The sequence below is a fragment of the Eublepharis macularius genome, chromosome 2, assembly GCF_028583425.1.
Source record: "Eublepharis macularius isolate TG4126 chromosome 2, MPM_Emac_v1.0, whole genome shotgun sequence".
Lineage (NCBI taxonomy): Eukaryota > Metazoa > Chordata > Lepidosauria > Squamata > Eublepharidae > Eublepharis > Eublepharis macularius.
Genome location: NC_072791.1, coordinates 211710319 through 211735507, shown reverse-complemented (window position 1 = coordinate 211735507; position 25189 = coordinate 211710319). Strand labels below are relative to the sequence as shown.

Genomic DNA, 25189 nt, shown 5'->3' with positions numbered 1-25189 from the left:
GGCCGTCCAACTCTTTGCCCTCTGCATGAACTCCGATTTGGCAATGGCCTGCCGTATGCCTCGTTTATTGTAAATGAGAATAATTTAATTCAGAATGCAATGTTACAGGATAAAGGGTTTCCTTCCACAATGTCCAGATTAGCGACCCATTTCATTTTGCCTTTAGAAAATATGAATTGTCATGATGGGATGGTGATTTATGTAGATTTGGTTTATAAAATATTCCTATCTATTGGATGTGAATGGGGACGCATCCCTTCTGTTTGCAGTGTGAATTGTAGCCTCATTGCTTCTGGGGGATCTCTATCCATCTCCGTCCTGCAAAAACCACAACAACTGGGTAGTATGGTCAAATGAAATGGAAGTTATTAGAGGAAGAGGCTGAACGTTATATATCAGACAGACTGTGAGAATAAGTCCAGGGAGGCTCTACTAATCTGCTTTAGAATCTAAGGCAGTTGAATAGACTAAAATGGTCTATTTTAGGTCATTATCCTAGCATTTCCTACCCAGTCTGTTTTCTGATTTAATGGCGCCACCCAGTTATGAATGATACTGAAACACAGCTTCAAGAACTTATTTCTTGGCCCTAGAATCTGATTATGGCAGGACAGAGAGGTAGCCCTGGTTTACTACAAGGCATAACTGAAGGGTTTCGTGTAGAAGCTTCTCTCTAGGGTTAAGGTGTTCATTGTGTTGACCTGGCCTGTTTACCTGTTCTTCTGTGATAGCGAAAACATTGTGATTCATTGTCCGTCTATGAAACATACGTATGTGCTGTCCAGTTGCAACTGATTTATGGCAACCACTTTAAGTGGTTTTCAAGGCAACTGAGAAGAGGAGGTGGTTTGTCATTGTCTTCCTCCTGCGGAGTCTTGCTTCGTGGTCCCCCATCCAAGTACCAACCCTGCTCAGTTTCCAACATCTGACAAGATCAGCCTATACCCTGCAACCTTCCCTCCCCCATCTATAGAAAGTAAAGATTTAAGTACTAAGAGGCCCAGATTGGACATCTCCAATGAAAAAGGAATGGTTAAGAGAAACTAGCAGTTTTCTGTTCCAGATAAATTTCAACATTGCAGTCATGCTTATAAAGCGATTAGAGATGAGGTGTGCATGTATTTGTATGTGTGTGTGTGTGTACATGAATATAAAGAATACTGATTTATTTTCCTTCAGATTATTCAGCCTTTTGAAAAGCATGTTTTGGTGATTTATTCTGGTAATCACAAAATACAAAGAAACTTCCAAAAAAAAACCCTTTTAGCTATTCATATGTATAGTCAGTGGATGTACAACTTGTAGGTCAACTTGACATTAGTATTTTTTTCCTAACCAGAAATTATGTTTGGTAAGAAAGTTAATTTGTTTTTTCCTATGGAAAATCAACAGAAACAGTACATGATAAATCATCTATTTACTAGGAAAATAAGAACAGTTTTCATTCAGAACTGAATCCAAGCCAATTCTATAGCAAAACCCATAGTTCTGCTCTGCTTCCTTATATGAGCTGAATTAATGATACCATTATAGAATTAGGGTTTTGCCCCTGGATTTTGGAGATTTTGATTAACAGTGCTTTTAACCCAAGAGGCAACGGTATTGATGAAATCTGAAGTTCTAGATCTTTGCAATGTAAGCCATAATGAATAGACTCAAAGAAGGAAGGAAATCATTGCATGTTCTGAGAATGGGTAGAAAAGAAATAAGTCAAAGGAATTTTTTTCTTCTTCTGGAGAATTAATTCTTTTATTATTTTTAATTCTTTATTTGGCAGTAGAGTGTGGACAGGGAAAATAAAAACTAAAGAAGAAGTAGGGAAACTATTTCTTTTGTAAAGTATTTTTATAAAGATGCCCATTACATCCACCAAGGCATCGTGTACATAATAAAAACACATCTTAAAAACCATTATAAGCAAACCAAAACATATAATTCAAACAAAAGCAGGTTAAAATACACACGCAATACAATAAAATACAAAAAACATACAAACAGTTGAAAACTGGGCAGGAAGGAGAGATTCACTCAGACTGAAAAAAAGCCTTCACCTGCTGGGGGAAGGTGGCAACAGAAAGTGGAGAGAGTTCATGCATACCTGTGGTATGATAAAGTAAAAGCTGACTCTATGTTTCTACACCATTATATTCGGAGAAGCCTCTTTACAACAAGTAGAAGTACAGAAATTACCTACAGGATGGAATCCCTTCCTGGGTGGTTCCATATGAAGTAATAGATCCGAGAGCTGTCGATAATGAACAACAATGCTTAACGTATAAGGAGATAACAAGGATAGAATTTTCTAAATTAAGAATTAAAACGCAGGATGAGTTATCTCCAAGTTATAATTGGTTTCAATATAGACAGATTAGAGATCTCTATAGCTCGGACTGTGTGAAGGGAGGGGTAAGAATGGAGAATTCAGAACTAGAGGAGGTAATTCTGCGAGAGGATAAAAAGGAAATCTCGAAGACTTATAAAGTGTTGTTAAAATGGCTAACAGAAGATGAGATAGTTAAAGTTCAAATGGTGAAGTGGGCAATAAATTTCAACAAAGAGATAACAATGGGGGCGTGGGAGCACTTGTGGAAAAAGACGATGAAGATTATGACATGCACTAACATTAAGGAAAATGTTTATAAAATGATCTACCGTTGGTATTTGACTCCAAAGAAAATTGCGCTAGGGAATTCTAACATGTCTAACAAATGCTGGAAATGTAAAAAGCACGAAGGATCTTTGTATCACATGTGGTGGACTTGTGAGGTAGCTAGGCAGTACTGGGGGGAAATAATAGAAGTAATAAGTGAGATTTTACAATTTCAAATTAATAAGAACCCAGAATTGCTGCTACTGAACTTGGGAATGGAAGATATGCCAGCACAACATAGGACATTGTTATTTTACATGACAGCAGTGGCTAGACTTTTGTATGCGCAAAAGTGGAAAGTACAAGAAGTGCCAACCATGGAGGACTGGATTTATAAATTGCTGTACATGGCGGAAATGGACAAAATGACAAGGAAACTGAGAGATCTCGATCCAGGACAGTTCAACATGGATTGGGAGAAGCTGAAGCAATATTTGGTGAAAAAATGGGAGGTGGGAGGAGAACTGTGGCAGTTTGAAAATTACTGAAATACAACAAAAGAAGAGAGAAGTGACTTTACCGGGGGGAGAGAAGTTAATTAAGAAGTTCTAAGCTATTGTTTTTATTAGATTATTATATACAGTATTAAATAATAGAGGTGTTATTTTAAGAATTACAAGGATACAAGTTAACGAAGTATGGCAGATAATTGCATAATAGGTAAACTATATAATCAAAATAGAATGAATATAAGAAAGGTGGAAGGAAGTAAATAGTAACATATAGAGTATAAGTCAAATTGATTGATTTATATTGAATGTATACAATGTTTATAGAAGTACTTAGAGTTATGCAGAACAGGGGACAAATTGATTGTCCCATATTGATGAGACTAGAAGGATCAAGTTAGAGAAAAGAGAATGAAAATCAGATAAAATGTTACATTATTAAAGAATATATGTTAGGAATGTAATACTTAGTGTGATAAGTTAAGTGGGGAAGGGAATAGAAATAGCACTGTGTTATAATAGATAAGCTTAGAAGAGAACGAAAGTGTATGTTTAATAGAATAAAGTAAGTTCGAAATGAGTAAGGGGAAAAATAGATAAGGGGTTGGAAAACTGTTGGAAGTCAACAAAAGGGGGGAAAGGGAGGGGGTTAGAATTGGAATATTTAAAGGGAATTGATTGTAATGAATAATAATTTGATTTCTAATCCAATAAAAAAAATTTAAAAAAAAAAGAAAGTGGAGAGAGTTCCAGGGTTTTGGTGCCATGACCAAGAAGACCCTGTCCTAGGTTATCACCTGCCTAATCTCAGAAGGTGAGGGCACCCAAATCAGGGTCTTGGAAGATGACTGGATAGGATTGTCAGTTCTGGGTTGGGAAATTCCTGGAGATATGGGGAGTGGAGCCTGGAGAGGGTTGGGTTTGAGAAGGGGAGGAACTTCAGTGGGTATAATGCCATAGAATGCACCCTCCAAAGCAGCCATTTTCTCCAAGGGAACTGTGAGTCAAGCTACAAGAGACGAATTATACAAGGAGGAGCATGTAAAGGGAGTCGCAATGTTAGCCAGGAAGCTACTAAGGTTTAAAAGAGATCAGAAGGCTTTGTTAATTTCCCCTCTCTATAGAGCAAGGAAGATATTGCTCAGAGGATTTCACCTCCCCCTTCTAAGAGATGAAGAGGAAATAAACAAACCCTCTGAGCAGCCATCTCCCTGGCTCTGTAGAGAGGGAAAATTGACAAAGCCTTCCAATCTCTTTTAAAACTCAGCTTCTCGGCGAACATTGCGACTCCCTTCATGTGCTCCTCCTTGTGTAATTCATCTCTTGTAGCTTAGCTCTGAGTCTGTCTGGAGATCACTTGCAATTCTGGGAGATCTCCAGCTACTACCTGGAGCCTGGCAACTCTATGACCAGAGTAATCAGGTAGTTCATGAGGGAATAGGTGGTCTATCGACACTAAGAGAATAGGTAGAAGCATATTCTCTGTAGTGCTTGGGTTCTACTTCTTGATGTTCCACTAAATTTGATGTAAGATTTTTGGAGACAGATCTGTGGGTTAGAGATGGAACAAATCCTAATGAGGACAGAAATGAATGAATATGCTAATCACTAGTTTTTTAACGGTTTATTTCTTTAAAAGTGTTTCTTGCATTGAAACAAAAAAGGCAAAAATGCAAATAAATAAATAAACCTAATGAAGAAAATGTATTGCAAGCAGAGTGTGAGGGTGTATGCACAAGCTCCATTAACAATATTCTAGACTTTACAACAGTCTTCTGCCAAAGCATAAGAAAATGGTGATGAGGCAGAATTTGGGAAGAGCTACTTACTCCTAAATTTAATTTGTTTGGGTGCTGTCCAAAGTGCTGAACTGCGGATGAGCAATACTGATTTGGTCCACCTATTAAGGGATTTTAGTAGATTGGTCGGATGGATTTAACTGATAATTAATCAATCCGCTAAATACAAATTAATAAGTTTTATTTATTTATTTATTTATTTTTTAAAACAGTGTATACCCCCACTTTTCTGTGTGGTTCAAAGTGGCTTACAATAAAAGTTTTTTTAAAAAAAAATTGTTAAAACCAAAATAGAAACGAACACCAATTTCAAAAAACAAAATTAAATACCGTTCTAGTTGTCTTTTTGAGATAACGAAATAAGTAACAATTTACAGTTGAATGAACAGACATAATTCTTGTGAGAAAGAACTATCATCTTTGCTGTCTTCATCTATTACATAAGGCAGCCTTAAAACTTTAGAAGCTTGGTCATAATATTTAGCCCTGTTTTTATGAGCCTGGGTAAAATGAGGCCTAGTGGCTCTGGGGAAGCCTGCACTAAAGTGACTGCAGAGCCTACATTTCCCAGGTTCCCTTTGGCCCCTGTGATTGGGTAAAAGGAAATTCTGAGGGAATATTGCACCAATAGGAAAGTAGGGGGATGGTGCCTGAAAGAAGGGATAAAAGGCCTCACCACAGTGGGAGGGTGTTCACTCGTAGGGAGCAGAGCTGAGGAGAGGCTGCTGCAGAGGGAGGGATCCCTCATCCAGAAGGGGTGAGACAGTTGGAAGCCAGTTGCCAGGAGACAGTTAAGAACAGTCTAGTTAGATGCATAACGTGTGTTAGTTTGTTTATTCACCAACCTTTACTAATCTCTTTATTTTACAAAGTTTGAACACCAGTTATTAATAAATCTTTTAAATAAAGTTCTTTATTATTCTGCCTAGGTCCTCATGCCTCATTCAGTCACACAGTACATTAAACCTACTGGGAAGGAATAAACAGAAGGGGTGGGTTGGGTGCTCTGGGCCCTTCCAAGGAAACCTGTACCAGAGTGGTGGCAGCCTACAGAGTGCTTCTCTTGGGCCCCAGCTTGCTGTGACACCTGTTAAGTAAAAATATCCCACAACAATTAAATCTAAAACTAAGCTTTCATTCCTGGGCACATTTATTTGAGATAAGTACCATTAGTAGGACTTCTCAGTAAACATGCATAGGATTGGTTTGTGAAGCTTTCAGCCCACTGACTAAACCAATTAACACTTGCAGACCTAAGAAATTCTTATAATGAGTCATGCTACCTTTTTGCTATTTGTGATGTACCGATAATTAGTTGGTAATGTTGTTCTAATGTACCATGCAATGAGAAACTGAAAGAAACAGTTATGCATCAGTGAAATAGATTTAGCTGTAATTGCACTGAGGCGGATCGCTTCTTGGTTCTGTTCTCTTTTCATTAAACACTGATCTTAATTTTTCTAAATGAGATACTATTATTTTGATAGTTTCAAGTGGGTAGCCCTGGTGACCTGTAGTGGAAGAACAAGATTCGGGTCTGGTAGCACCTTGAAGACCAACTAGATTTCCAGGGTTTGAGCTTTTGAGTTTCAGAGCTGCCTTCGTCCGATGCTCTGAATCTCAAAAGCTCAAACCCTGGAAATCTAGTCGGTCTTTAAGGTGTTACTGGACCCAAATCTTGTTATTTTGACATATTTTTTTAAAAACTGGTTTCCAAAAGTCTAATAGCAAAGGAGAGAGTCAGAAGATGTGCATGCAAAACAGGCAAATGGGTTGGAGCAAACAGTAGTTATCTGGTCTTAGGCGAGCACCACAAACCTAGGAGATGGGATGGAAATTCTTGATTAGGAAGCATAAAACATGAACAAGATGCAGTTGGAGGGCACCAGGCCATATCCTGGTACTTTGGAAAGAGGACATTTCTGCATATGTAGTGAATTTAATCCTCCAGAAATAAGGGAAGGAGAACTGCAGAAGATGTGGAGCAGGCTTGGGATTTTTAAAAAGTATGGAAACCCTTGGATTTCAAGCAGGGCAAATGGTTAATGAAATGGCTGATATTAGTGTAGATGAGTGCAACTTGATGCATGCACAAAACCGTACGCTCATGAAAATGCTGATGGATTCTGTGCTGGCGGTGACAAAGGACAAGACCTTGGGGTTGTGACAGGTAGATCCCTGGAAATGTCAAGTCAGCGGACAGTGGCAGTGAAAAAGGTAATGCCACACTAGGGAAGAAAACTGCCCGTGTTGTAACACAGCTATACGAGTCCCTGATGTGGCCTTGTTTGGAATACTGTGCACACTTCTGGTCACCCTTTCTCTAGAAGGATATTGAAGAATGGGGAAAAGTGCAGAAAAGAGCAACCAAAATGATTGTAGGGTTTTGAAGGGCCAGCCATATGAGGCAAGGCTAAAGTATCTTAAACTTTTTCGTTTTGAAGAAAGGTGACTGAGGGACGATTTATTTTCTTTTATTTATTTTCTTTGATTTGTGCCCTGCCTTTCTCCCCAGTGGAAACCCAATGTGTCTTACAATATTCTCTCCTTCGTTTTATCCTCACAACAACCCTATGAGGTATGTTAGGATGAGAATGTCTGACTGCCCCAAGATCCCCCAGCAACCTTTTATGACAGTGTGAGGATTTGAACCTGGGTCTCCCAGATCCTAGTTTGATACTCTCACCACTGTACCATGCTGGCTCCTGCTGTAATTATAGGCCTATAATATTATACATTATAGAGAAAGTGGATGCCCTGACCTGGATAGCCCGGATAAGCTTGATCTCATCAGATCTCAGAAGCTAAGCAGGGTCAGCCTTGGTTAGTAATTGGATGGGAGACCTCCAACAAAGACTAGGATTGCTATGCAGAGGCAGGCAAGGGCAAACTACCTCTGTGAGTCTCTTGCCATGAAAATCCCACCAGGGGTCACCATAAGTCAGCTATGACTTGAGGGCAGTCTTCACCACCAGAGAAAGTAAATAAAGAGAAATATTTCTCCTCCCAAAAACGTAGATTTTGGAGTCACTCTATGAGTGGCAATAGGTTTCAAAGGATTTACTACTTCAACCCACAGGTAGTTGACTTCTGGAATTCTGATTTGTGGAGGATTGGTCTGTTGCTGGTTATTAGCCATGAAAGCTGAATGGGATCTCTGGGTTCAGAGATCCCAGAAGAATGCCTCTTATTGCCAGATGCTGCAGAGCAATCAGCAAGAGAATACTGTGGGTGCTTCTGGTGGACTTTCCCATGGAATCTGACTATCCATAATTTGATACAGAATGTGAACGAGACGAGTCATTGATCTAATCCAGCAAGGCTGCTCTTAAATACTCATTACGTTATTGTCTCTCACCCTTGTAGTTGCCCTGGTGTAGAGATCTATTGTAGTATCTAATTCTGCTTTGTAGCTACCTTGAGACTTCCCTCTATGAATTTAAAAAAAATCCTATCTTTTCATGATCTATATTCGGGGCACTGTTTTTCCCTTTATTTCCTACACACAGACAAATGGCATAGGCAGAAACAGTTTGAGCGATGCTTTCACAACCTGAAGAGACACGTGACTGCATTCTTTCTTGCACATAGTTGAAGTCTATGGTTTTGTGGGGAGGCTTTGATGCAAAAGTAGCCAGTTTACTTGCAGTGGTAGAGCATCTGCTTGGCATGCAAAAGGTCCCAGGTTCAATCCTCTGCATCTCTAGTTAAAAGGATCAGGTAGGAGGTGATGTGAAAGAACTCCACCAGACACCCTGGAGAGGTACCGCCAGTCTGAGTTAGACAAAACTAATCTTGATGAGCCCATGGTCTGATTTAGATTAAGACAGCTTCCTGTGTTCATTCCTATATTTGCAGAAAGCAGCTATCTCCTGGAATCCACAAAGCTGTGGGTGCATAGGCTTGTCGTAACAGCAGAACGTATTGCTACTCTCCAGACATTCACCTTCACCAGGCTTTGTACCGTTAAAAGCAAACCTGTTTTTCATCCCCAAGAGCTCCAAATTTTATCCGCACCAGATCTTGGTCAGTCGCTGTGCAGCATAATTCATGGCAACATGCGAGGGGACCAGGTCTGCCTTAACACACCGTTGCGTCGGTAGGATGGGAATTAATGCTCAGAGCAGATTAGCAGTGCAGCTGGTGCTGCATTGCAGGACTCGTGGGTTTTGCAATGTCTGTCTGCCACCGAGAGCCTTAAGGGGAAAAGGGCACTGTGCCACTCTGTTATCATGTCACTGTCTCCCTAATGAAATGTGTCAGAACTATGCTGCCTCGACGGAAAACGATTGTCAGTTTCTCAGCCAAAGGAATGATGACATCTCATGTTTGCGCTTGGCATTCTGAGCTTAACTGTTTTTTCAGTTGAAGGATTCTTTAGCTTCAAAAAGATTCTTTTAATTTTGGGATATATGCCCCCCCCTTTTTTTTTGCATTGCGGTTCCTATGAAAAATAATCCCTTTAAGTATTGTGATTAGCAGCATTATTACTGTTATACCCTTCTAAGTCCATTTGAGGTCAATGGGCTTAAAAGAGAGAGCAACTCTACTTAGGGTTGTGTTGCTCATAGCTTAACAATGCAATCCTATGAAGAGTTACTCCAGTCTAAGCCCATTGAAGTCAATGGGCTTAGACTGGAGTAACTCTCCATAGGATTGCACTGTAAGTGCAGTTATTTCCTTAACCAATCCCATTTGTTTTGATATTAAAATTTATAATCCTGCCTTTTCCTCAAAGAATGGCTCAAGATGGCTTAGAAAAATTCAACAAGAAAACACGCCCCCCCCCCCCGCAATATGCATATAAAGAAACAGCCCGATAACATAGTCATTCCAGTATGATTGTTACTCGCAGTAAAGTCTATATAAACAGCTTTGTCAAACTGCTGGAACCTGTTTTAAGAGGCCTTTCTCTTCTGGGGGCCATCACAGAAAAAGCCCACAACTGGGCTTATATGAAGTTTTCATGTAATAAAAGCTGTGGGGTGGGAAGTAATTTTCATATGAAGAAATGGCCTTTCGAGTATCTGGGCCCATGAAAAGCTGGTAAGAACCAGTTACATTGAACTTGGAAACAAATGGAGATGTTCCAAAACAGGTGTTATATGTTTAAAAATGGTTACCTTCAATTAGAAACTGGGTGCTGGATTTAGCACAAACTGATGTTTCTGAATAGTTTTAAGGGGAGCCCAATGCATTGCAGTAGTCTAGCCTTAAGGTTACATTAACATGGATCTACATGGCCAAATAAGCTGAGTCTAGAGTAAGTGAGCGAATGAATAAACAAATGAACGAATGAATGAATGGTGTTTGGCCATAGGCCATCACAAAATTACAAAAATCCCGCTAAATAAAATACAGTTATATATGCAGTACAGATGTACCAATACACAGAAAGAGATCAACTGAAACCAAAGTTCATTAGAACCAGAATTCAATATGTTGACGACAGGTTCAGGTAACATCTTTTTTTGAGGGTAGAATGGGAGATAGTGTCCGTGCCTGATGCAATTGCAAGAAGACACTCTTTGCCACCTTGTTAACCTGCCTCTCTGATAACAGCAATAGATCAAGAAGCACCCCTACATGCAAGACTCACTCCATCAAAGGTGGTAATGCATTCAACTCTAGAAGATGACTGTGCAGCAGCAACGACATTAGTCCATAGTTTGTCCTTGCTTGGCCGCTGGACTGAAGCCTCCAGGAATCCGCTCAGGACAGAGCAGCTTCTGGGAACATATTTAAAGAATTACCGAGCTGTGTATCATCAGCCTAATGATGACCCACAGCCCAGACCTAATGACAGATTTCCCGTACTGGGTGAACAAAGTGCACTGGGGATAACAGCAATCTTTATGGGACCCCGCCAGATTACTCCCAACTCAAAGCCTTTGAGGACTGAATCAAGAACTGTCTTTTCCGCACCGTAAACATACAAAGACTTCATTTTGTTAATGCAGCAGAATGTTTACCAACTCATTTATTCTCTCTTGAGTGAGCCCATAGCAAGACAGGCTTGCTTGACAGAATGTAAAAGCATTTCCTTTGTGATAACAGCAGTCCGTTTGCATCAACAGAACAATTTTGGTTTATCATTTGCTATTCTGCTGGTGCATATGTACCCATGTACATGCCGTCAAGTCCCAGCTGACTTATGGCGGCCCCAGCAAGGGGCTTTCAAGGCAAATGAGGAGCTGAGGTGGTTTGCCATTGCCTCCCTCTGCAGCGTATTGTTTGATGGTCACCCATCCAAGCCCTGACCCTGCTTAGCTTCCAAGATATGACAAGATTGGACCATACCATGCCACTTTCTTTCCCCTACTAGTGCACAGTAATGCTTATTGCCCCCAAGCTCAAAGAAGGAAGGGCCCAGCAAATTCCAGGCAGCACTGAAGAACTCCTAAGGAGAAAGCTTCTTTTCTCTTCAAAGTTCTACAATTGCTTATAATTCTTGGGCGTTCCCTGTGCACCACAGCTGCCTGCATCTGCTTCTCTCCCATAATGCTCCAGACTCCACACACACAGTAGTGGCAACTGTTGCTACTGCTGATGCTAAGTAGGCAGGTTGATTATGGCCAGCAGGCCAGACGTTTGTCAGAAGATAAGCAGGACCATTGGCTGCCCCTTCCAGCCCCCCTCCTCTTCATTTCTTTGGCACCTCCAAAACTGTTTTCGCAGTGTCCCATGTGCCATGCACCCTGGGAAATGTAGTCCTCCATCAAATGTGAGGCGCTTTGGTGACTAAGATTCCAAAAGTATTCCTTTCTGCCTTGGATGCTGCTTAAATAGCAACCACAGTGCTTAGGAAAGGAGAGCAAAGAAAGGGGGAACTCAACAGGCCTGTTTGCCCATCTGTTGTCTGGCTGGCCACACTGGATTGGCCACCAAGGCTGCCAGCCTGCCAGTGTAGCAGCAGCCACCATGGGGTTTGGAGTGAAGGAGAAGACTTCTCCGTTTCAATATACACGACAGGCAAAGCTTGTTTTCTGGGCAAAGGAAATGCACGTTTGCTAAGCCATATATTGATGCCCCATCTTTTCATGCTACTTCAGAGCTTGTTTGCTTTTAAAAAGTGCTGTTGATTCCTGAGGCTGATTGTACAGCGATACCCAGGGCTTTTTTCCTGGGAAAAGAGGTGGTGGAACTCAGTGATGGAACTTAGGACCTCACAATGATGTCACTTTGGGTCAGCTGGAACAAGGGGAGAGTTTTTTAAAGTTTAAATTGCCCTTGGCGAAAATGGTCACATGGCCGGTGGCCCTGCCCCCTGATCTCCAGACAGAGGGGAGTTTAGATTGCCCTCCGCAGCGCGGAGGGCAATCTACACTCCCCTCTGTCTGGAGATCAGGGGGCGGGGCCACCGGCCATGTGACCATTTTCAAGAGGTGCCGGAACTCCGTTCCACCACGTTCCTGCTGAAAAAAAGCCCTGGCGATACCAACCAACAGTTCGAATCTCTGGTTATCACAGTGCCACACAATTCATTAGTTTCTTAACTCCCCTATTACTTCCCCAGTATCACAGCTGCACTAGCACTTGCTAGCCTCCAGATGGGGCCTAGAGATCTCCCAAAATTGCAACTGATCTCCAGACTACAGAGATCAATTTCTCTGGAGAAAATAGCTGCTTTGGAGGGTGGACTCTATGGCATTACAATACATGCCCCTCTCCTTCCCAAACTCCACCCACCCCAGGCTCTTCCCCCCAATCTCTAGGCATTTTCCAACCCCAAGATGGAAATCCCACTTTCCGCAGAAAGTAAATACCTTTTCAAGTAGACTTCGTTTATTTTGTAAAACTGGAGACAACCAAATAAAGAATCCAAAATCCCTTTTGCAGTTAAATTTTCACATTTGGCCGAGTCCAAAAACAAATTTACCAGCGAGCTCGTTTCCTTAATCTGGATTACAGATACTCAAAGAAGTTGTTTCATCAATTATCGGTGAAATTTTGCTATTTGACTTTGTAATTTCATTCATTAGGGTTTTTTTCATTTCATCACAAATATTATTTGCAATGTTGGGATTGTTTGCAACATGCATTCGTTGAGTGAAGAATATGGCCAGTGTGGATTCTGTTTAGATCTTGTATCTCTATTTCAGATTCAATCATTGCTTTTATTTTGCTATTTTATATTCTGTGCACACACAAAAAAAGTGGGTAACCACTTTTTCATGAGGCAATGCCTTCAAACACACATTTTCAATGGTCTCTATCTCGGTTTCAGCCAACAATTTGACTACAGCCTTACATGTTGCAGTTTCCTTTTGATTAAAAAAAAATCCAGCAAATGCATAAACTGTTGCTATCAACTATCACCAAAATTGGTTATTTCATTGTGGACCCATTCTTTAGAATCTTTCATTCTTGCTTTCGTTTCTACCCCCCAAAAATCCAATTTTATGGCAGGGTGTACAGCCAAGTTTCTTATTTCTAATATTCAGCCCATCATACTTACTGCAAAAGTCATTTTTCTGATTGACAGTCTAGCAGCTGGGCCAGACACCGTCAGATTGCTCATGGGCCCTGGATGAAGTAGGGAAAGTCACTGGCACCATTAATTCCTGTTCTCTGCTCATTTTCTCACTTGTTCTAGCTTTCTTATTCACAGAAGGTACAAAGAAAGTCATGATTCATTTCATTTTTACATTGGCATGTTTATTTCAAGATGCAAGAAAAAATGATCTATGGTTTTGGTCACAGTAAAATCAAAGCACAGAAATATTCAAATGCCTCCACTCAGCATATCGGATCAAAAGAACTTAGGTCCAAGACTCACAAGAATGTGCACATTAAGTATCTTGGCCAGTGAGAAAAGTGGTGTTGTCTCCCCTCCGTCCTTCCAGCTGGTTGTGGGACTAGCTGCTTGTCAAGCGGCTTCTTTGCCAGCTGCTACGTTCCACAGGGCTTTGCCCCCACTGCAGCTTGGTTCTTCCTTGGCAGAATCCTGTCTTCAGCTGTAGACCCCACTGACTTCAATGCCTGGCTATGGGACTCCATGCTGGGGGCAGATGCCCCCAGAGATGCCACCATGCTCCTTTTCATCCTTCCACCAAGCAGCTGCTGGACCTGGCCCAGGGAGATCACCCTAGAGGTGTTGTTGTGGCCATGGAGGCTTCTCCAGCCCCCTGCTGCCCATCTACCTTGCTGAGTCCGGGGAGAGCTGCGAAAGTTGGACAGCGATATGAAAAAGTGCCGGCACACTATACCAGTGCTTATCATCACAAAAGTAGTCCTGTGCAGCCTCAAAGTTGCCAGCCTCCAGGTGGTGGCAGGAGGTCTCAGAATTATGACTGTTCTTCAATCCACAGAGATCAGTTCCCCTGGAGAAAATGGCTGCTTTGGAGTGTGGACTCTATGTTATTATACCCCCTAGAAGTCCCTCCTCTCACCAAACCCCACCCTCTTCAAGTTTTTTACCCCCCAAACCTACAGGAATTTTCCGACCTGGAGCTGGCAACCCTATATAATTTAATACCAATGGAAAGCAGAAGGAAAATGTCATTATTCTGGATATAATCGAATTTTTCACATACTTGAAGCTGGATTAAATAAATTCCTCCAGAGAAAGGAAACAGATCTTGTAGGTTGTCTTCTTTCCCAGGACCTTGATTTTCTTCCTTAGCGATCCCTCTTTCCACGATCATTCTGGAACGTTGAAGCTTAGTTTGTCTGACAGACCCTAAATAACCATACTTAGTGGAGTGGACTTCATTTGGATGTTAGCACTAACCATAATTAGTGTCATTTAACCATGGATAAAACATGAGTTGGGTCTAAACTGAGCCCATGCCTTACTCATAGTTACTTCCCCGTTTCCCTTTCCTTAAGACCATTGGAAGAGCCCTGCTGGATAAGACCAGTGATCCATGTAGGCCGGCATGCCATTAGTGGCCAGTTTTGGAGGGCCAACCACAGGGCATAGAAGCTGGGGCCTTCCTCTGAAATTGCCTCCTGGCACTGGTATTCAGAGGTCCACTGCCGCTGAATGTGAAGGTTCCCTTTAATCACTATGGCTTCTGGCCACTGATAGATCTGTCCTCTTTCCTTCTTTTATTACTAAACTAGCTCAGTTTAATGGATATAGGAGAGAGAGGTAGGACCTTAGGACTGAGGAACAGAACTGAAAGATTTTTGCTGCTGTTCTAATGGTGATTATTAACATATTTTTCATATTAAATCGCCTTAGAACCCGGGCTTTTTTTCAGCTGGAACGCGGTGGAATGGAGTTCTGGCAGCTCTTGAAAATGGTCACATAGCTGATGGCACCGCCCCCTGATCTCCAGACAGAGGGGAGTTTAGATTGCCCTCCACGCCAGTGGCATGGAGGGCAATCTAAACTCCCCTCTGTCTGGAGATCAGGGGGCGGGGCCACCAGCCATGTGACCATTTTCGCCGAGGGCAATTTTAACTTTAAAAAACTCCCCTCTTGTTCCTGCTGACCCAAAGTGACGTCATTGTGCGGTCCTGAGTTCCACCACCTCTTTTCCCAGAAAAAAAGTGCTGCTTAGAACTATTTCTAAAAGATAACACATTCCAATACTTTAACCAGATGTCAAATTGAAGCAGATTTTCTACTCTTCGGCTGGCTAAATCCAGTCCCCAAATGATTGTCTAATGGAAGGTCCACTGCTTCCCAATTATGCTATTCTTTGGTAGTAAGCTTCCTAATGTAATATCAGCATCCTCTATGGAGGCCCAAAGCATCTAACGTTAACCAATTATATTGTTTATTTACGTATCACCCTTCCCTTCCTCCATTTCAAGCCAATTAAAAATGCAATCAAAGCAATATACAAAAGACCTCTAGAAAGAATTAGACTACTTGCAGGAGATCAGTGGGGAATGATTTATTGTTAAATCAACTTGTATGTTGGGAAAAGACATTGGATTTCAGAAATGTCCCACCGCTGTGTAATAGCTATTATCTGAGAACATTTGAAGGATAGAAATTATCTCAGAATGCCTCTGCAACTGGCCACTCTGGTTGTGTTCATGACATGATGGGTTTGATGCAACCAGTTTTCATTCAATTTCACCCAGTTCTCCTCCTTACTCTACATCCCATTTCATATGGCTCTGGGACACAGCATGTCCACAGCATGTCCTCTTTTGGTGGTGAAAGGGGACCTTCTCTTGGATCCTAAGAACCACAAATGGGAGCTTTGTCTGCAGAAAGGAACCTCCACCCATTTTCACCCCCCCCAAAACCTACAATAACAACAACAATGACAATAATAACATTCCTTTTATATACACCCTTCAGATCAACTTAACAGCCACTCAGAGCGGTTTACAAAGTGTGTTATTATTATCCTCATGACAATCACCCTGTGAGATGGGTGTGGCTGAGAGAGCTCCGAGAAGCTGACTGACCCACGGTCACCCAACCGGCTTCAAGTGGAAGAATGGGGAATTAAACCCCTAAAGCTGTTCCTACTGGTATTAGGACTTGCTCACACAAGGGCATCTTGATATAGTATAATAGCAATCATTTAAGGTAACTGAAAATTAACTTGTGCTTCCCCTGTCTCAATTGTTTCCAAACTGGGTTCTGAGGAACCCGGGATTCCTCAGGAACTTGTCTTGGGTTCTTCTGTTCAAGTGTTCTGGAATACTAGGAAAAATTCTCTGAAAGGAAGCTTGGTTTTCTGCTATATGAAGTGACACTTTGGAGGAAGATACTTAGGGTCAGAACACATGAGACAAACTTCACATGAAGAGCACTTGATTGGTCCCACAATCTCTGCTGGGAATAGTAGTCTAAAAACCCCACCCCTCTCCGAGCGAAGTGGAATTTCTTGCAAAGAATAGCCGCTCAACTGAAGAGATTGTCATTCAAAGAGATTCTCTCGAAGAGAGACTAGTTCTCTTTAAAAAATCCAACCAGCTGGTTTTGCTTCAGCTCAGAGATGGAGGTGGGGTGGGGTGAATCCGAGCTGCGATTCCCTGCCAAGAGGGGTGAACTTTTCTCTTGCTCGCAAAACACCTCTGCTTTTTTTCTGTCTCTTGTTACGCCACCCCCCATCCCAAGTTCTCAGAGGATTTTTGAAAGAGAGAAAGAATGCGTGTATGTGTGAGATTCGCCCCTCCCTCCCCAGCTGAGAATCACGTTGAGCAGATGGTTTTTTAAAACTACAATTCCCAGGGATCATTGCAGGATTTGACATGCCCATGAGTATTGTGTGTTTTGACCCTTAGTTAACATGGCCACACTTCTGTGACAGTGGCCCTTCACCCAACAACCTTGCCCAGTGCCCCCAGTTGACTTCCTAAGCCACTATAGGACCTATTCTAGAGACCTCCTCTGCATGGTGTAGGGATCTACGGCAGATAGTCTCAGAAAACCCTCAGCAAATAAAGCACTATTTTAAAAGTGTTCCTCAAAGATAGAAACCTTGATTACTATTGCCCTATCTTATGATTTTTGTTCCTTGCTGAATTTTCTTTGAGAGGGTTTGATTAAACAGGGTAGATCTTTTCCATTTTGGCGTAGTTGACAGGATTTCACACGGAGTGTTTCAGTGGCTTATATGTGGTTAAGCAGTAAATTATATTCTTTGCTTGCCTGAGAAATAAATTTGCACTTAACTAAGAGCTGAAGATTACGTATTCCTTTTACGGTTGTCTCAATTCTACCTTGCCAGCTATTAATGTTGGTTGCCCAGGAAACGGCTTTGCACCCCACTGGGAAGCTTGATAAAGAGCATTCTGGAATTGTGTTTATATCCTGATTTCACAACAGTGAAGGCAGCTAATTTTTTCATCACCACCACTGCCTTCTGTTTCGTTCCTAAAACCTATTTAAATGGTGGGGGGGAGCAGAGAGAGTGCGGTTCTCTTTGTCCCACATACAGTATTTGCCTACTACCTTTAGGGGTTCAGAATTGGATTCTCATTTTTAATTCATCCCTCTATTATTTACAGCGAACAGGGATAGAGACTGATGGGTCCTTAGACCCCTATACCTTTCTTCTCTGTCCAGACAATACATTTATCTTCTAGTCCTCCTTTTTCCCCCCTCAGCTGTTCCAAGAACATGTGTTGCCATGGCTGCAACATGTACACTTTGAGATAACGTTACAGGTAGAGAACCTTTCTGAGGCCATGGATTAGAGACATCTCCAAACATGCATCTTATTAAAAGCCAGGGCCTTTTTTCAGCTGGAACGCGGTGGAATGGAGTTGAAAATGGTCACATGGCTGGTGGCCCCACCCCCTGATCTCCAGACAGAGGGGAGTTTAGATTGCCCTCCGCGCCGCGGTGTTCAGGTTTGTAGGCTGGCTCAGCTGCTAATGAGAATGAGAGGCTCTGCTTTGCCTGTAAGCACATAGATGGGTACAGAAATTCCACCCTTTTATCATGCTGATTGGGAACACAAAAGGGTAGTTAGAGTATGCCAACAGGGAATTGGCTAAGAAAAAAGAAGAGCCCTCGTCCAAGAACTGGAACTGAGAACCTGCAGCTCCTCTGAGTAATGTGTAGCTCGAAATGTTCCAGTTAATCCTCTTATCTGAAAGTGTTTTCAACAATCTCCAACTGGTGCCATTGAAGGCTCAAATCAGGTCTGGTTCCAGAATTTGTGTGGGGTGTGTGGATCCTGAGCAGATAGTGCCTAGACTACATTAGCCCACGTGCTTATGCATTCTTTCTCTGCCCCTTCACAAGCCTTCTCAATGCCTGTGCTTACGGCTCCCTGTAGTGCTCAAGGGCCCTTTCCCTGATGAAGACTAGCAGTGCGTATGGCTGGAAGCATCGATGACAGTGTGCTTGTAAGCAAGCAGGGGGGCAGCAAGAGAAATACAGGGGCAGATGGCTCAGTGGCCTGAGCAACTTTCCGCTAGAGTTACCAGGTCACATTACTCCACCGGGGGGATGAGGGGACCCGGCACTTACCCTTATTGATGTCCTTGTGCATATGCAAAGGTGCGATGATGTCACTTCCAGAAGTGATGTCATTACGCCCTTTGGCACCAATTTGAAGCGTGGGAGCATGCCGTCCGATGGGCGCAATGACGTCACTTAAAGAAATGCAAGCCAGCTAGGGGTTTTTTTTTTGCCTCTCAGGCCCATTCCCTGGGCCTCCTCCACTAGCCAGGTGAATGGCAGCAGGGGGCAGAGGCTGGGACCTGTAGAGCAGCTGGGGGATCTGGCAGACTTACGTCCTCCATCTCAGGCTATACAGATGCCAGCCCTGGCTCGAACGGGCAAGATACTGGGAGTTCTCTGAACAGAGCTCAGGTGTGGGGGAGGTCCCCAAAAGGCAAGTGGTTCTGGATCATGCCATAATGGGAGGGAGATTTTAAGTATTCTCTCCCAAAGTTATTTCCTGACTTGGCCAAGGGTACCTATGCATGTGCCCCAAGAGGAAAAGTAGTGCCATCCTAGGACTGTTTCGTGACCTCCCATGCCATGACCTGACCTAAATTGGGACTCCACAGATCCAGTTGGTGGGGGGGGGGGACCACAGAGAGACTTCCCAGTGTCTCATCTGTGTGTGTCCTAAATCTGTGATTAGGAAGTTTGTCTTGTCTAATGAATTTGAAACTGCCAGTTTGCAAGTACAACATAATGAAGCCCACCATTCACTAACAGAAATCCAAACACACTTTTCCACGGTGACCCTCCCCAACAATAAAATGCAGGCTTTTATCTTTTGTGACAGGTGCTGAAGATGCAAAGGCAACGCACACCTTCATTCGTTCTTGACCCCTTTTTCCGAAGCTGCCAGTCTCAAAGATTTTTTTAAATGCTTGCCTGGTGTTCACAGCTGCCTTGCATTTTTGTTGCCTAGTAATCTAGAGAATGCAGTTAGTCCATTGACAAAGGCCTTATGTCACTAATCTCTGAATAATCTCTGGATTATATTTGTGTGTGTAGACAGACAGACAATGATAGATAGATAGATAGATAGATAGATAGATAGATAGATAGATAGATAGATAGATAGATAGATAGATAGATAGATAGATAGATAGATAGATAGATAGATAGATATTTGTGATAAACAGATTTCCACTGGCATTTTTAGTTGCCTTTGTTCAAAATCAAAAGTCAGTCCCACCCCCTCCCGCAAAACCCACAGAGTCTGCTGGTAAAGCATGCCGTTTTGAAAGAACCTACGGAGAAAACTGCTTCTGATTTTGTTTCTGTACTTTGTTTGGCAAAACGTTCTCATGTTTTCATCTCTGCAGTGAAGACTAGAGTCTTGCTTTTATTAGCAAATGCAATATGCTCTTTTATGGGAGATGGTGGTCCAGGGGGAAAAAAAGTTTCCATTGAGGTGACTTTCAGATGAGCCAGCATGACTTAGTAGTTAGAGAGTTGAACTAGGATCTGGGAGGCCCAGGTTCGAATCCCCACTCTGTCGTGGAAGTTTGCTGGGTGACCTTGGGCCAGTCACACCTCCTTAGCCTTGCCTACCTCACAGAGTTGCTGTGAGGATAAAACGGAGTAGAGGGGAACGATGTGAGCCACTTTGGATTCCCATTAGGGAGAAAGACAGAGTATAAATAAAGTAAATTTTTTAAAAATCAAAAATGTCAGTTAAATTTTTGGGGGATATGAGTGCCTGGAACTGCAGTTCCTCAACCCAGGCAACTGTACCTGAAGTGTATTATTTGTGGTTTACAATTTGAAAACCCAGTCTTGAAATTCACACATAGATATTTCCCTGTATTGTGCTAACATCAATGTGTCTGTCTGTTTGTATGTTTGTGTGTGTGTTGGATCTGCTTTCAGCCTCTCTTTAATTGTTCTTTCTTATTGTAACCTAATAGATTAACCCCCCCACACATACTCTCCACCTGGATTGTTAATGCAGTTGCTTGGACAATGGCATATCTTTTTCTGTTGTTGTCTCATACTATATGTCACGCAGTGATCCACATTTACATTTAGCAAATTATCAATATCTGATCCACAGGAAGCTCCACATCAGCCAGTGGGAAAGAGTTGGGGAACCAGACAGGAAGCAAAAAGGAGGGAGTGCTTACTCCTCCTCAGGGGTCATTTTGTAGAAAAAGAGCTGGAAGAACTCATTAGCATAACTCATTAGCATATGCCACACCCCTGACATCACCTATCCTGGCTGTTTTGGACCCAGTCCTGGCCATTCAGGGCCGAAATTGGGCCCAAAATGGCAAAAAGGGGCTGAAAATGGCCGAAAAGGGGCCCAAAATGGTCAGGATCGGGCCACTGCTGAACAGGAGAGTGATCCACCACCCATCAGAGGCCCAATCCAGGATGAAACGGGCCCGAAATGGCCAAGGGTCAGGTGGGCAGGGCCACCTGACATGTGACCTCTTTGGGGAACTGCTGGAACTGTGTTCCGGCGCGTTCCCCCTCAAAATGAGCCCTGCTCCTCATTCCATCAAGCACAAATGTGAAAGTTCAGCTTTAACCACCAGAGGGGTAAAGATTACCTCCCAAGCAGCTGATATGTGCCAAGTTCAGCACCTTTTCATGTCATTCTAGCAGGGCAAAACTCTCAACAGCAAAAGTAAATTGCTGTTAAAATACTATCCGTATCAAAACGTACGCGTTATCACATCTGATTTAGTTGGATTGTTCCCTTTTCTTTCTTTTCTTTTTTAAAAGCTCTTACCATGACCATTCTTGAACTCTGTCTGAACCATGAGACAACCATGATGAGCTGAAAAGCTGCCCTCCCAGGATTTGATTTAGCCATCGGGTCTGCTATTTATAGGGCCCATTAGTACCAAATGTCTGGGTTGTTTTTGAAGCAGTCATTAACAATAGAAAGACTGTTTCTGCCGCATTGGCAGTTCCTCGTGTGCCGCCAAAAATATCCATCAAAAGTGCTGTGAACTAAACCTCACTTGATAAAATCCCCCAAGGCAATTTGTTTTTTGAATCCCTTACATTAAATCTCCTATTACTCAGCAAAGCATCTTCTCTCCATTCCTCTATTAACTTCTCTCCATTTAAGAGTTGGGTCATAGAAAATCTTGGCCTACTGCTTTGACCTGTGCAAAATAAAGGCCAAGATCTTGATGGAGGAATGAGGCAGGGGCTAGATGGTTGAGGAGATAGAAAGGGACGAGGGGGGTCCAGTTGCCGTACATTCCATCTGGGAGTGTTTCTGCAGAGGATGTGAGGCAAGGAGTGATGGTCTCCACAGGTCTCTCTCACGTGAAGGAGGCTTTTCTCCCTAAGCAAACTGCCACGAACAGCAGGACAGGACGAGGAAGTGTGTTCCTTGCATGGCTGTTGTAGGATTGCCAGTCCGCTGGTGGGGGCAGGGGATCCCCCACTCCCAGCATCCCCTCATACCACCACTCACCTGACTGGCAGGGGGAAAGGCACAGGAACAGGCCTCCTGGGACATGCTCCCAGTGCAGCGCAACGACATCACTTCCGTCACATCATTGCACAAGCCCGGGAGTGCTCCTGGGCTTTGTGCCAAGATGATTTGGCTCATATGGGGGCCCAAATCAGCCCAGTGTGAAGCCCAGGATCACTCTCAGGTCCTGTGTGATGACATCATTCCCGGAAGTGACATCATCACATTGCACCAGGAGTATGCATGAGGACCTCTCACAGGTAAATGCTGCCCCCCCCCTTGCTGGGAGGGCAAAGGAACTTGGCAACCCTAGCCTGCTCACCTGATGGATGATAGATCACCCCAGTTCAGTTAACCCCAAACACAATTCAACCATCAGAAATTGTGGAAGATTTTTCTGTGGGGCTGTGGAACTCAGATGAGGTTTAGGGCAACAGAGACCATGGAAAGGAGGCCTCAGGAGGTGAAGTAGGAGGGCTTTTTCCTTGCTTTTGGCAGTCAGCAAAAAAAAAGAAAATTTAAATGTACACCACAGGTAGATGGACAGCTTTTGTGCTGAGCTGTTCCCCTAGGTGGGGCTGGGCTGCCAAATCTTTAAAATTCTAAAATTCTACTTCTAGGCAGGCCAGAGTGGGGTGTGCACGTGCACAGTCTCTGAGTCAAAGGGTGCGATGAGGCTCAGAAACCAGCCATTTTGAACAGGTCTGATGGCAAAAACTCTGAATAAAATTTACCTGTTTTGTATTTATTTAAATTATTTTGCCTCATCTTCTTAATCATCGATTCCAGGGGAACGAACTAAAAAAAATTATAGAATTTCTGGCAATTTAGAGCTACCCTTTGTCACTTCGGAGTACAACGTCAGCAATGTCACGCACATACTGCCTTGTCCTTGCCCCCAGCCCTTCCACCAGTTGCCTGCTCAGCTTGGCAACTCTAACAGCAACTCTCAGGATTTTGGTTAAAGCAGCTTTAGAGTTTATATTTGCTGGCAGCTGTAATAGTAGGAAAATCTGCCCTGTCCATTTCTTTGCTCTATCGGGAAAAAAAATAGTCCGGAAAAACACAGTAGTCCTGAACCTGCTGTGGTGTAAGCTACGTGGAGTACACTAAGCCAAGTATCGCAACTCAAAATGGTTTCAGAATTGCAGCCTTGATTGCGCAAGACTCCGTTGAATATTTCCCCCTCGCTCTCTTTCGTTAACGTGCCTTTGTTTGTCTTGTTGTTAATCCTGTGTCCGGACTAGAAGAAGTATCTGCAAGAATAGTCCAAGTAGTGACAGCTGAAGCTGTGGCAGTCCTGAAAGGGGAACAGGAACAAGAAGCCCAGCACAAAGATCAGCCTGCGCCGTTACCTTTAGGTAAAGCCCACCATCTCAGCTGTATGTTGTGCTAAAAACGACCAGCTTTGCACTGCAGCTGTGGCCTAGATTTTTTTTAATTCATTCATTCAGCTGTTTATTTGAAGAATGGAGAGCTGAGATGCTGCCATGTTCCCGTTGTCTAAGAACAGGAGTCCCAGCCACATGATCGCTTACTGTCATTGTGCTTCTTGGGGGCAAGTCTGGATTTCCAGCAATGCATATATTGTAGCCTTTGAGGAAAGCTGACCCCTTGCTGGGATCCCTGGCTTGTGCGTGCTGGAGATGCGTTCAAACTTTTCTTTCCAAATCAAATGCTTGACTTTTGAATAACTTCCCTCTTCCCTTGTAGTTAGAAAGAAGAAATTAATGCATGTTAAAATGCAAACTGATAGGACAGCTCCAGGTTCAGCCCCAACGTATTTTTGTAAAAGACTATCAAGTAAAAGACTATCAAGTTTTCGGTAAAAGACTATCAAGTTTTCGGTAAAAGACTATCAAGTTTTCGGTAAAAGACTATCAGGTTTTCGAAGTGCAGGAAGTTCTTTGATGACCAGAATAAAAAGGTAGATAGCTATGTTTTACTTATTTTGCTTATTTTCCTTTATAATCTGCCTTCCTCATTGGGACTCAAAGCAGATTACAAGGTCGTGATGTTATCAGTTACATAGATTTCTACTCCACTCAGCAGAGAAGCTTTTTTTCCAGTCCATCTGGAAAAAAATGCATCTGACGAACTGTGATTCTCGAAAGCTTACGCTACAGTAAAGTTGGTTAGTCTTAAAGGTGCTACTGGACTCTTCTATTTTTCCAGTCCAAGAAGCCTCCTTCCAAGTACATGGTTCTGCTGGAGGGAGAGCAACATAATTTGAAGATAGGCTCTTTAGGTAGGACGAAGGGCTTTGAACAGAGTTGCCAGACTCCAGATAGGACCTGGAGATTTCCCAGCATTGCAACTGATCTTCAAGACTACAGAGATTGATTCCCCTGATTTGCTCAGTGAAAATTGCTGAATTGCATTTAGGAACAGAGAAGTCTGTGTAGGAAAAAGTGACATTTCATGAACACCAAGTATCAAAATGCAACAAAATGCAATTTTAATTTCTTCTGCAGTGTGCTGGCTAATGCGAACATTCGTTCCTTGTGGAAATAGTAAAATTATACACTTGCACAGACAGCTATAGATATATACAGACACATAAATTGCCAAACTCTGTGGAAATATTTTTATTATTAGAGAAACTTTTTCTGCAGTCAGATGCCAGAACTAAAAAGAAAATAAAGTACTTTAAGGCCCCACTGAGCTCAGGTTTAAGCACGTGCTTAAGTTTCCAGTTGAATTAGCGGGGCTTAAAGGCACTCTTGTTGGTGCTGTCGTTTAGTCCCTGTCCCATTTACCTCTTTTGTGTTCATTGATTGGGTCTGAGTCTTTCTTTGTCTCTGTGACAATCACCAGTAGTCACAATTCAACGTTTGGGAAGAAATATTTGCATATGAAATGAAGCTGGTTTCAGAAAATAAAACTTGAGATTTTAAGCATATATGAACTAATAAAATGGTACACCTTCAGATGTCAGTGATTTAAACATGTGGTTGGGCACCTGTATTTGATGTCGTTGGCTTG

At 42.6% G+C, this 25189-nt stretch overlaps 1 protein-coding gene across 1 annotated transcript in view; it reads left to right on the top strand.

Moving 5' to 3' along the window:
* The window catches only part of MAP2 (microtubule associated protein 2), a 284313-nt gene that overhangs the window by 177019 nt on the left and 82105 nt on the right, over window positions 1-25189 (top strand). The window contains exon 5 of the mRNA XM_054970128.1: window positions 23452-23565. Within this exon, the coding sequence (XP_054826103.1) occupies window positions 23452-23565 (114 nt within the window). The remainder of the gene's footprint in view (window positions 1-23451; window positions 23566-25189) is intronic.